Source organism: Vicia villosa, linkage group LG5, assembly GCF_029867415.1.
Source record: "Vicia villosa cultivar HV-30 ecotype Madison, WI linkage group LG5, Vvil1.0, whole genome shotgun sequence".
Lineage (NCBI taxonomy): Eukaryota > Viridiplantae > Streptophyta > Magnoliopsida > Fabales > Fabaceae > Vicia > Vicia villosa.
The window spans coordinates 162459109-162473194 of record NC_081184.1 but is presented as its reverse complement, the minus strand read 5'-3'; the positions used below and the strand labels follow the sequence as shown (position 1 = coordinate 162473194).

At 34.7% G+C, this 14086-nt stretch overlaps 1 protein-coding gene across 1 annotated transcript; it reads left to right on the top strand.

Moving 5' to 3' along the window:
- Positions 1-8448: 8448 nt before the first annotated feature.
- On the top strand, positions 8449-9160 carry LOC131608032 (thaumatin-like protein). The gene has a single exon (XM_058879975.1). The coding sequence runs from the start codon at positions 8465-8467 to the stop codon at positions 8993-8995; it is 531 nt and encodes a 176-aa protein (XP_058735958.1). The 5' UTR covers positions 8449-8464; the 3' UTR covers positions 8996-9160.
- Positions 9161-14086: the final 4926 nt, after the last annotated feature.

Here is a 14086-nt window from a genome sequence, read left to right as displayed (position 1 = left end):
TCTTTCGCCCTTAGTGGCTTTTCTTCAAAAGTTTAGACACCGTTAATTGTCGAAACGAGTGGTTATACCCCACGATTTTGAAATTGATTGATAATAACGAGATCTTTTCCGCGTGAGAGAGCTAGTGGCATACTCGTTGATCTTATCCGAGTTGGCGCCCTTCTTTCATTTGCGATGCAAAGAACTTGTTTGTTCTCATGCTCAAGATCAATGGCTGAGTATTTCTCTCTAACGACAACAAAGTGTTTATTCGTTTTAAAAACTTTTTTTTCCAAAAGCGGAACTACATTAGCTCTGACTTCTCCATTGCACCGAGGAGGTATGTAGGCCCAAAGCTTAACGCTTTGCCGAGCTTATTTAAAAAATAAAACAAACTCTTTTTTAGCACACACACAACACAGATTTTCAAAAAGGTTCCTGTGGAGTACCACAGATATGAGGGGTGCTTAAAACCTTCCCCTCATATAATCAACACCCGAACCTGAGTTCTCTTTCTTGTTTTAAAAACAAAACTTTGGGTTTTACGTTCTTTTCCCTTTTCCTTTGAAAAAATAAAGCGCGGTGGCGATTTCAAACGGAATATTGATTCGAGTCAATCCCATGGCTTCGATATCAGATTTTCCCCGCTACAATATATATAACCAAAAAACCGTTTAATACAAAGCGACCCTAAGGGTCCAGCCTAAATGAACAAAATCACACTATTTCAACACAAGAAAACCTAATTTCTCCCTAAGTTTAGGATGCATCCATACTCTATTTACAACTTTTTCTATAATCCGTGTAACAATATCCCTATCAGCTTTATCTTTTCTATACACACTATAGTTTCTCATTTGCCAAACAGCATACACATGCTTCGGCCAACACCACCTTCAAGAAGTTCCTCCTCCAGTTTTTACTCTTACACACTCTAACAGCCCATGTGATCTCCTGCATCATATATAAAAGTTTCTTAAACATATTGTACACTTTGAAAATATATATATATATATATATATATATATATATATATATATATATATATATATATATATATATATATATATATATATATATATATATATATATATATATATATATAACGTATCATATGAGAATGATTTTATTTGAGAAACATGAGAATGAATCTAAATATGATGAATTCACCCAAGCTGAGGGACTCGCCTCTTAGAAAAAAAAAGTCGCATTTAGCTAAGGGATTCAACCCAAGCTAAGGGACTCGCCTCTTAATAAAAAAATCGCTTTTAGCTGAGAGACCCACCCCAAGACAAGGGACATACCTCACAAATGGAAGAAGTCTTGAAAACATTTCTACCTTCACAAAGCTCTCATGCTTGAGGGAATATGTAGTGTTATATTTATGAGAGTCCTAAATAAGGGTGACTCTGGCATCCACGTCTAAGAGTGATGTCGCCTAGACGACATCCACACATAATAGGGGGCTCGACCTAAGGATTGGTGACATGTAAAACATTGTTGTCTCGCGTTAGTCAGGCAAGTGGAAGTCCACCAAGATTCCATAAAGAATATATGGTCAACAATCTCTCCTAGTCGTGAGGGAGCAGTTTCTGCCTCTAAGGGTTTCCCAAACCCTTAGTCCAAAGAAGCCTCTATAAATACTTCTTCCTTAAGGAGATAAGGACATATCCTAACACATAAGCTTACACCTAAGCACTCATCACATATACAGAGTCTCTCACTTCTCGTGAGCAAGTTCTCTAAATTATCAAAAACACCATCGTACATGACTTCTCGCTGTTGTGGGTAAGTCCTAACCACCACTATTCATTATACATCTATTAAGAAATCAGAGTGTCCTTGCCCATTGCAAGAGTAACATGCACACATGTACTTTATTACTAGTATATTTTTACTACTTGAGATTTTTTCAAGTTTAACTTTATAAAAAAATGTGTTTACTGCCGAATTTTAAATAAATACTTTTTTTAGATTTACAAATATTAATGGATCACGTTAGTTCATATTTTATCAATAAAAAGATGTTTCAAATAATTGAATCTTGGATATCATCAACATAAATTTAATTTTATTGTGATTTATTTACATATCATGTCTACATTTCAACCTTAGTTTTGATGACAAAAATTTATTACAGCTATCAAATACATGCATACATAGAGCTGTCAAAATGGGCTGCCTAGCCCGTTTAGGGCCGGCCTGAACGGGCCTTGGACTTTTTAGGGCTGGGGCATAAAGGCCCAGTATAATATGGGCTCGAAAATTACTACCCGAGTCCGGCCCTAGATGGGCTTCGGGCTACCCAGGCCCTAAATGGGCTTTTTTAATTTAAAAAAATTAAAATAAAAACTCCATAATATTTATTATAATTAAAATTAAAAATTATATTATTTTAAACATAATACATTTTTAAGCACTATATTATCTCTTATAAATATTATAATGTGCTTCTAAATACAATATATGTCTTAAATGTATAAAATAACACTTGAATATTTAATTTAAGAGAAAACAAATATAATACGATGAAAGAATATTGATTATATTAATGTATAATAATTAAAAGAGATAGATTGAATAAAATAGAAATAAAATTTAGTGAAATGAGAAAAAACATTTTACTATTTTGGAGTAAGACAATATAAATATTAATATATATTTTTTTAAATGTATAGTTATGCGAGCCTGATGGGCTATCCACGGTTCATATGGGCTAGCCCTAATGAGTAGCGGGCTTTTTAGAGCTGGGCTAAAAAGACCCTGAAAAATATGGACTCTAATTTTAAGGCTCAAGCCCTATGATTTTTCGGGCCGGACGAACCAGCCTATATGGGTTAGCCCATTTTGACAGCTCTACATGCATGCATGACATGATGCGTGCATGTGAAGAATCATGACAGATATTCAACATGTTCATGTATGCTAAGTTGTACAGCTAGTGCAAGTTGATGATAAGCTATCATAAATGAAATATAGAGTAGTTATATTGTTAGAGTGATAGTTAGTTATTAATAACACCTAAAGCTATTATATATATCATTTTAAAACACTTCTATGATCATTAAATATTATTATTAATTACAACAAATTTATACCCTACTTGAGAAGTTATCCCGGGAATGAAAATGTCATTTTTGTTTTAAGAGTTTTCCAATTTTTTTCCCTAACAATTTTATCATGTTTGTCATGTGAAGATATTGAAGCTAGTGATCATACATTGGCTTCAAAAAAATTAGTTCTTGATGTCATAATGTTTTTTTTTTGGGAAGAAAGATCATGTTTCTTCTCGTGCGTTTGGATTTTAAAAAGTCTTCATATCATTGAAGACCCTAGAAAAAAGTCTGGTGCGTTTATGCTTAATTTTTTTTTTTTTTGAGATACGTGGTTTGTTTTGTTTATAGCCATTCCACATGCATGAAACCATTTTGATACCTACGTGACATTAATATGAATAATGAACTTAGAAAATGAGTATATTTATTCAGCTACTTGCAGAAAGGAAGGGTAAAAAGTGGCATTTAGTCTAGTTTACTCAATAAAGTGACCACCATGACCTTGGATACTTTAAGAGAATTTCTAACCTCATCCTATAGATTTCTCATCTATCATTGATTTGTTAAAATTGTCGCTCTATTTTTGTAGATGTATCTCCGAAAATACTCTTTTTTTATTTAACGTTGTTTTGTTCTGTAGATGCATCTACGGAAGCATTTGATGTTATATTCGCGTCAGACTCTTCCTCTCTCCATTCTTCACTTTCTCATTACTAACACCTCACTTTCTTTCAAACTCAAAAATCAAACTTTCAAACAAGTTCATTTCTTCCTCTCGAGTTCGGTCGGGAACGTCAAGATCGACTAGCAACACATTCCAACAGGTTCCAAACTACATTTAATCGATAAGTTTTTGACGTTTCGAGTTATTTTAGAGTTTTTGAAAATAGAGATTGAATTCAATTTTTAGGCATAAAAATGATTGAGTAGTGTAAAAAATAAGTTTTAGCTATAATGTAGGTCCTGTTTCAATTGTAAAATGGACGATCAATCCATTAAAAAGGAGTTTTGAACCCTCTGTTAGACTGACCAGACGTCATTGTTGCGCTTTGGAGGTTTCAGAATCTTCTGTAGATACATGTATAGAATAGTGGAACGTTGGATCATTCCGTAGATCCACCTACGGAAGAAACCCATTTTTTTAAATGTAAGACACTTTCGTAGATACATCTACGGAAGGTTCTGTGCTGATATTTTCTTTTTCTTTTTCTTGTTATAACTACCTAGTAACTTACTCGATTTTATTAAATCACAATGCAGATATTATGGTCGACTATTCAGACAAAGTTATACATGGGAGGACTGCACAACGTGCATCAGTGCGGCGTGAACGAATGTGTGTAGTATCATAAGTGACAGATGGAGTTGTCGTTTCAGCTGATGTACCTGCTACATCCGATTTACCTGCTACACCCATTTCAGTCGGGTCGTCTTCATCAATTCCAGTTGACGAGCCTTCTCTGTCCGTTCTAGTTGAGAGGCCTACTCCATATACTACTACATCACGGAGGCCTCGGGATGATGCGGAGGGTTCCTCACAGATGCCCACCGCTCGCAAACTTCGCCAGGACAGTTTTTTACATCTGTGCCAGTGCTAGTGACAGATGTTACAGGATCTTCGGTGCCATCTGCCACTACAAGAAAAGTGTGATATAGCCACTTAAATGTTGCGACGTGATTATCACGTGGCTCAAAAAAGTGAATTGCGACGTGATAATCACGTCACTATAGGGTTTTTATATTAAAAAACTAAAACGAACTTTGGCACATGGGGTGTCTTTAAATATTATTTTTTTAAAAAAGTTGGGAAATGAAAAACACGTCGCAACACTTAAATAAATTAAAAAAAATTGAAAACAGATAAAGTAGTCTGACAAAGGGGGGAATTTCAAAGGGGGGAATTTCAAATTTTCATTTTTTTTTGTTGCGGCGTGTATTTCACGTCGCAACTATTTTTAGTATACCACGCCATATTTAATGCTGAACGTTGACTGACACAATTATTGCTTTAAGAAGTTGCAACGTGATTTTCACTTCGCAACCTAGACACGTGAAAATCACGTCGCTAAACTCTTTATTACATTTGCCAAAAAGCTTCTTCCCCTCCCTCGTTCCAGAACTCTTTCTTCCCCCATTTCTTTCTCTTCTTCCTCATTTCCTCCAACCCTTCTTTCCCATTTTCTCCAACCCTTCTTCCTCATTTTCTCCCAAAATCTCTTCCCCATTCAAGGTAAGTATGAAATCTCTTCCTCATTTTCGTTTTAATTTGTTAATTTCGTTTTAATTTTTATAATTTATTTGTTTGTGGTATAAACTTTTTTTAGGAGTAATATTTTGTGATTGAAGATTAGAGGAAGATATTTGAAGATATTTGAAGATTGATAGAGGAAGATAGAGGTAATTTTGGCATTTTATTTTTTTTAGGATTTTTTTTATTGATGAATTAGATTGTAGAAAATTAGGTTTGTAGAAAATTATATTGAAGGTTAAAATTGATGGATGTTAGTTTTGTAGTAAATTAGGTTTGTAGAAAATTAGAGTTGAAAATTAGATTGTAAATTAGAGTAAAAAAATTGATGATTAGAGTTGAAATATATTGAATAGATTGAATATTAAATTTTAATTGAATATTTAATTTTGATGATTAGAGATGATGAAAAATTGATGAAATATATTAGGTATAATAAGTTTGTATATTTGGTATAATTGAATTTTGATGATTAGAGATCATAAAAATTGATGAACAAAATAGAAATGAAATTAATGTTATTAGAAATGAAATATATTAGGTATATATTTAAAATAAAATACAATGGATTAGAATTATATTTTATATTTCTTAAAAGGAATAATAAGTTTGTTAAGAACAAAATAGTGTGAATTAGTATTTTTTAAACAACATTTTAAATGAAGGTTACTACATATTGTTATCTGCACAGGCAGCAAATTTTGAAATTGTCAACCGATGCTCCTACACCGTGTGGCCAGATAGCATTCCCAGAGGTGGTGGTAGGCAGTTGGATTCAAGACAGTCATATGTCTTATACATTCCTCCTGGAACCTCGGGTCGAATTTGGGGCCGAACTGGTTGCAGATTCGATGGCTCAGGTCGTGGTAGTTATCAAACCGGTGACTGCGTTAGTGCCCTAAGTTGCTCCGTAGAAACTCACTCTACTATAAGGTTAGAAACATGAAAGTATTCTCAAGCCAAGCTGAGAAGGAGCAAGAATGTCCCACATACTTACTGATATACCATTTCCAAGCCAAAACAATGCTCTTGTCTTCCACGTCTTTTGATGTCACCAAAGAACGTGAAGAAATATATCATTTCTAGATTTCTAAATTGACCAGACCACCACATACCAAATCATCCACAACCCCCTCTACTCCTAGAACTCCCCTTAAGGGGACTAAACATTTGAAAAAGAGTAGAGATATCTCTAGGAAGAGTAATGCTCCTCCCAACCATCTAAAGATCCTATACCAAACAGAAGAGGCAACCTCGCAAGTGACAAAGAGGTGAGAGGACGTCTCAATGTCTAAGGAGCAAAAGGGGCAGGAAATAGTACCATAGGTCAAAAAGATTCCCCTATTAAGTAAGTTCTCTCTAGTAGGGATCCGATCCTGAAGAAGTTGCCAAGAGAAAACTAAAACTTTAGAGGGGGCCCAACTTCACCAGATAGAAGGAAGGAAAAACTCGATGGGGGAGACAAGTCTAATTGGGGGAAGTGTTCAGAAAGCAACCAAAAGTAAGCATACGACCAAGAATAAACACCATCACTCGCCTCACGCCACCTCCAAACATCCCTCTCAACCGAAGGTCTAAAGCCTATGATCAAAGAATGAAGGTCGCTAAAGTGATCCATCTCATAAACAAAAATGAAAGCCCTCCGCCACCTAAGATCTCAAACCCAACTCTCACCCTCCCATATACCCATCTCTCCAATAGAATGAGGGGCCTGATCAGAGAGATAAAACAACCTAGAAAATCTGAACCTAAGAGGAGTATCCCCAATCTACACATCCTCCATGAAGGAAGTAAGTAGGCCCGAACCAAGTCTCAAGGAAAACCCATGCCTAAACCAATCAGAAGTGTCACAAGTTTTCCCTCCTAAGAGGGAGACCCCTCTCCACCAGGGCGAGACCGATCGAAGGCAACCAGCTCTCCCGCCCGAGATAGAAGACACAGAGCTATCCCCATACCTAGCAGTAAGAATATCACCCAAATACCAAAAGCTCCTGACAGGAGACGCCACCTCCACTTGCCCAACAAGGCCAAGTTAACCAACCGAAGGTCGCATACCCCAAGGCCTCCGAGCTTTTTATATTTCAAAACATCGGCCCACTTGACCCAGGAAATCTCCGATTCCTATTTCACATCACCTCAAAGAAACCTCCACCGAATCTTAATTATCTTCTTCCAGACCTTGATGGATATCTTTAAAAAAGATAAGAAAAAGATATGAATCACATTGAGAACCGAGTTAAGTAGGATCACTCTCCCCCAATGAGACATACCTATACTTCCAAGAGAGGAGCCTATTGAAAAGATGATTAACAAGAGAATCCCAAGTAGACGCTAGGCGCTGGTTACCACCAAGAGTCCAAGGTACATATTTTTTGTATGTTTATATATTCTATTTGTTTTTAAAAGAATAACCAACAACTAATAGAGCTGTCAAATAACTATGCTAGTTGAATTGATGTTCATAAATAAAAAATTATGTGAATGTCTATGTTCTTTTTACCTTGATATAAGTCTCTTTAAAATAACTTATTATTTCTTCTTTAAATCATAATTCGATTGAGTAACATTTATTTCAAATCAAAATTTATTTTATAATATCAACGAAATATGAATGTTATTTTTCAATTATATTTAAAAGTATTTATTACTCTTTTCTACTAGTTATTTTAATATAACTTTCACATCTTATTTGTAAAAGATAACTTTGTAAAATAATTTGTAATTCCCTTTTTCCATAAAAAGTATTTAAATGTTTTTTTTCTATAATTCATTACAAATTTTTAATAACTACTATTTTGTTACAATTATAAGCAAATATATATATTTTTTTAAGATCATTGAATAATTGATGTATTTGAAGACCACATACATTAATTATTTTATCAACTAAAAAAAATAAAATTTGCTTATAATTTATAGAGAATGTTCACCATAATTAAAAACCAATGGAATAGAGTCTAAACAAAAAGTTAAATTGTGAGAAAAAGAAAACAACCGCAGATGCCGTGTGAAACTGTAAATAAAAAGTCATGTATCCATTAATGATTAGACTTTTCAATTTAACTGATTTTCTATATACGGCATTGTAGTTTCATAATAATTATGGTCCTGATTGTAGCCTATATATACACTAACCTCAATTCCTACTTTCCATTCACAAAACAACATCTCTTAGTGAAAAATGTCTCGCATGAAAATATCATTGTTGTCTATGTTCACTCTTTGCTTGATATCTGCACAGGCAGCAAGGTTTAATGTTGTCAACCAATGCTCCTACACCGTGTGGCCAGCTGCAATTCCCAGGGGTGGTGGTAGGCAGTTAAGCTCAGGCCAATCGTGGGGCTTAGACATCCCAGCTGGAACCTCCGGCAAAATTTGGGGCCGAACCGGTTGCAACTTTGACGTCTTTGGTCATGGTAGTTGTCAAACCGGTGACTGCGGCGGTGCTCTCAGTTGTAGCGGATCTGGTAGACCTCCGACCACACTTGTTGAATTCACACTTAACGCTGGAAACAATCAGGATTTCTATGATATATCTGTGATTCAGGGTTTCAACGTTCCATTGCAAATTGCTCCAACCTCTAATGGATGCAACAAAGTACGAACTTGCAGAGAACAGTCTTGCTCTGATGCTTATCAGTATCCCGGTGATAACAGTAAATCAGTTTCATGCCCAGGTGGTACCGATTATAGAGTCACCTTCTGCCCTTGAAGTCGCTGATGTTATAGTTGGTTTTCTAGCATTAATAAAATAAAACCTGTGTAAAATATAAAACAATAAATATTGCTTAATTTACTCGTGAATTATAGTTTCTCGAGAGTGCAATATATAGAATAAATGGTTTTATGATGAATAAACTAATTATAGTTATTATTATTTTGCACTATTCAGTGTTGTTTGGTTGTTTCTATGCTTGGCATATTATACAGTCAATTACAGTTTTTATAAAGGCAATTACATTATTTCCGCTATAGGCCATTTATTACATAGTGGCAACACAGGATTCATAGATTTACACGTTAGGTCCCTAAACTTTTTCATTTCAATAGTCGGAGAACGATTCCTCTGCGCGCGTTGTTTTAGAGTCCTGGAGTTCCTCCTCAGCCTTTGGGTTGGATGGTGTGTTGAGGCATAAGCAGAAAGCAATTAAAATTTTGCTTATGGCTCGTAACAAAGAGGTGTTCAATATGTGGAGTTCAAGATCAATAGGTGTGTTGAAAGACACCTATTCTAGAATTATATTATCTTAGTTTGCTTATAGAAGTTTTCTAACGAACTTTCAATATGCAGGAATGTTAGAATATGGTGAATTATCTTGATGCATTTTAGATGATGGTTCAAATGGAGTGGACATGGGTTTAGAATATAGCTTTTTCAGTATTCTAGGAGATCTAGGCAATATTTATGCTTCTCTGGTCTGTAACTCTGATACAAAATATCTTGCTAAGATTTCATGATCTAATTAAAGCCCTCATCTACTATTAAGAGATACTCCCCGTCCTAAAGTACAAGACGTTTTGGAAAAAAAAGTTGTTTTAAATTATAATTCAATTTACAATTTTACAATTCCAATACATCAGTAATACAATTTTTCCAATATACCATATATAATTTACTAATCTTCATTTTTCATACTCTTTTCATTTTGCTTTCTAATGTAAATATTTTGAATAACAATTTTTTTAAGTTTTAAATTTTTTCACTTTTCCATACAGTAGTAATAATTATATTTTTTTTATTTGTGTGAAAAGTACAAAAATGTCTTATAATTTGAGATGGAGATAATATAATATTGTATTATTAGGGTTAAGTATTAAGTATATAATGAAAATGGCTGTGGTTCTAGGTCTAGGGATTTTGTTTTGAGATTTTTTGAAAAACAAAAATTCAAATGTTTTCAAGACGACGAAAAAGAGAAGATGATTAAGAAAGTTTTCTTCTTGTTTTAATTTTTTATATTTGAATTTTAAAGAGAAAAAACCAAAATAGTAAGGTGAGTAAGAACACATGAAGATGACTATTTATACAACTAACAATACACTATTTCAAAGAGGAAAATATATTATGATACATAAAGGTACCTATTATATAATTAAATACAAAATTATCAACACATCAACACAAAATCATAATAAATAACCTGTATAATAAGTAAATCTTCCTTCAATCATAGTTGTCCATTATATGACATTTTAAATCAATGGTGTTAAAGTAGAGAACATTTTAATACACTCCTTGAATTTTTTAATTATCTGGCAAAATTCTAATTATGTTCCTGCTTTAGTTGATGCAAATTCGGAAGCACTTTTTTTTTTCAAAAAATTTGTTTCTTTCCGTTGCATCTACAGAACGGGTTAAAACATAGTGTTCCATAGATGCACCAACGGAACAGTTTGTTATTTTTTAAAATCACATACATTTCACTCCAAAACTCAATTTTTATAACAATAATGGAAAACCCAATTAAAGTCAATTAAAGTAATACAATTTAAAGGTAAAAAGTAAATAGCACATAACAAATATATAGTATAAATCGTCGGCCAATAATGTTGAATACATACATCAAATCCTCGTACAAAAATGAAATCAAAATACATATATGAAATAAATCTATCGACATCACTACTGTGTGTGTCGTACATCATCATACGCCTCTTTGCTGCCTCTGACCCCTCCTCCGCATCTGCGTCCACCGCGCCGTCTGCTGGCTACTCTGTTTCTACCGTCGAGTGCTCCACCTGTCCACCTCCTCAAGCGCATCAGCAGGATCAACCTCCCGCTCCTTTATCAGCATCACCATCGCCTCCTCTTTTGTCAGTCTACAATGACTAAGGAGGGTACCCTTGATAGCTAGATGTAGGAGACATGCAATGTCTTCTAGAGTAATGGTGATCTCGCCGTGAGGAAGATGAAAGGACAAGATCTCTGGATGTCACCTCTCCTCAAATGCCATCAGCATCCTATGAATCGTCTAGAAGCCGACTGTACAGAGGTCCCTCATACCAGAAGCTACGAGTGCATCTCGGAACCACGACTCGTTAGGTTGTGCGAGAGTAGCAATCTTCTGGGCATTGTTGTAGAACCTCTAGGGACCCCTCTCCTAAATTTTTCAAGAAAACACTGTTATCTTCAAGCAAAGTCATAAACTGAATAAAAATAATAATAAGTAATAAACAAAGAAAATTTACCTCCCTCTCCGAGATATGCCTAGCCGAATGATCTGCATACCCTATTAGTAGGGACGCGCCCTCGGGTACCAAACAGGCTCCGACACCACATCATCCTCACGTAGCTTAGTAGATGGCACTGAAGATCCTGCAACATCCGTCACTGGCAGTGGCACAGATGTAGAAAAATTGTCCTAGCGAAGTTTGCAAGCGGTGGGCATCTGTGAGGAACCCTTCGCATCATCCCGAGGCCTCCGTGATGTAGTAGTAAATGGAGTAAGCCTCTCAACTGGAACGGACGGAGAAGGCCCGTCAACTAGAGCTGATGAAGACGACCCGACTAAAATGGGTGTAGCAGGTACATCAGCTGAAACGACAACTTCATCTGTCACCTATGATACTACACACATTCGTTCACGCTGCACTGATGCATGTTGTGCAGTCCTCCCATGTATAACTTTGTCTGAATAGTCGACCATAATGTCTGCATTGTGATTTAATAAAATCGAGTAAGTTACTAGGTAGTTATAACAAGAAAAAGAAAATATCAGCACAGAACCTTTCGTAGATGTATCTACGGAAGTGTCTTACATTTAAAAAAATGAGTTTCTTCCGTGGGTGCATCTAAAGAATGATCCAACGTTCCACTATTCTATAGATGTATTTACAAAAGATTCTGAAACCTCCAAAGCGGAACAATGGCGTCTAGTCAGTCAAACAGAGGGTTCAAAACTCCTTTTTAATGGATTGATCGTCCATTTTACAATTGGAACAAGACCTACATTATAGCTAAACCTTATTTTTTACACTACTGAATCATTTCTATGCCCAAAAATTGAATTCAATCTCTATTTTCAAAAACTCTAAAATAACTTGAAACGTCAAAAATTTACTGATTAAATGTAGTTTGGAACCTGTTGGAATGTGTTGCTAGTCGATCTTGACGTTCCCGGCCGAACTCGATAGGAAGAAATGAACTTGTTTGGAAGTTTGATTTTTGAGTTTGAAAGAAAGTGAGGTGTTAGTAATGAAAAAGTGAAGAATGGGGAGAGGAAGAGTTTGACGCGAATATAACATCAAATGCTTCCGTAGATACATCTACAGAACAAAACAACGTTAAACAAAAAAAAATATTTCCGGAGATACATCTACGAAAATAGAGGGACAATTTTTACAAATTAATGATGAATGAGAAATTTATGGGATGGGATAAGAAATTCTCTTAAAGTATCCAAGGTCATGGTGGTCACTTTATTGAGTAAACTAGACTAAATGCCACTTTTTACCCTTCCTTTCTCAGCAAGTAGCTGAATAAATATAATCATTTTCTAAGTTCATTATTCATATTAATGTCACGTAGGTATCACAATGGTTTCATGCATGTGGAATGGCTATAAACAAAACAAACCACTTATCTCAAAAATAAAAAATAAAAAAAACAAAAAAAGATTTAAGCATAAACGCACCAGACTTTTTTCTAGGGTCTTCAATGATATGAAGACTTTTTAAAATCCAAACGAACGAGAAGAAAACATGATCTTTCTTCCCAAAAAAAAAAAATAATAAATAAACATTATGACATCAAGAACTAATTTTTTGGAAGCCAATATATGATCACTAGCTTCAATATCTTCACATGACAAACATGATAAAATTGTTAGGGAAAAAAATTGGAAAACTCTTAAAACAAACATGACATTTTCATTCCCTGGATAACTTCTCAAGTAGGGTATAAATTTGTTGTAATTAATAATAATATTTAATGATCATAGAAGTGTTTTAAAATGATAAGAAAAATACTTGAGTGGAGTTTGTTTTTGAATTTGAAAATAAGAGACAGTTGTAAAGTGTAGCAGTAAAAAAAAGTGTTGTCGAAATGGTATGTTTCATTAATTGTTGCAACCTTTGTAAAACAACACTATTTATCTTTAAATTGATAATTTCAAATTAACAAAAAAATTGTCTTCATATAAAATTTTCTTTAGAGTTGACACACACTAGAGTATTCTCAATAAAACATTTGGTGTGTTCATTATACAACCAACTTTAACAAAAACGTGCTGCAATGTAATAATTTTTTATGTAAGGAAGGTGTAGTTTGAGTATATGATAGAATTAATTCAGCAACTATTAATTTGTAGATCTAGGGTTCTTCAAAAGGATAGAAACAAAACTACTTTTGTATAAGAAATTAAAAAGGAAATAAGATTTGTGTTAATTCTCTACTTCATTCAATAGCTAGCCACCCATTAAATACAAGAGAGTTTTTAGACCTAATGGGTCATTACAAATGGGCCTGGCCCAACAGCAACTAAACTTAACAAAACATAAAAGAAACTCTTAATTAGTAATGAAGCCTTGTAACCATTTAGGCTTAAGTTTAATTCTTGTGGGCCTACTACTATCAATACTATCCGGCCCAAGACAAACCTTGTCCTCAAGGTTAAGTTTGTTGTGATCCAATCCGGTTTGGGTAGAGGCGGCCCCATCCAGGGAAGGCCCAGTCGCTGCAGAAGAGAAGGATTTCTTGTGGTCATGTGATACAGCTGGATGGGAATAAGGATTAGTGGGGGACAGCTGTGAGGTAGGTTTGAAAGAGGCGTGGGAAACAGGCTGGCAATTAACATTGGGAACA

Excerpts from the sequence above, each read along its gene's own strand:
- LOC131608032 (XM_058879975.1), top strand. The coding sequence starts at position 8,465 with ATGTCTCGCATGAAAATATCATTGTTGTCTATGTTCACTCTTTGCTTG.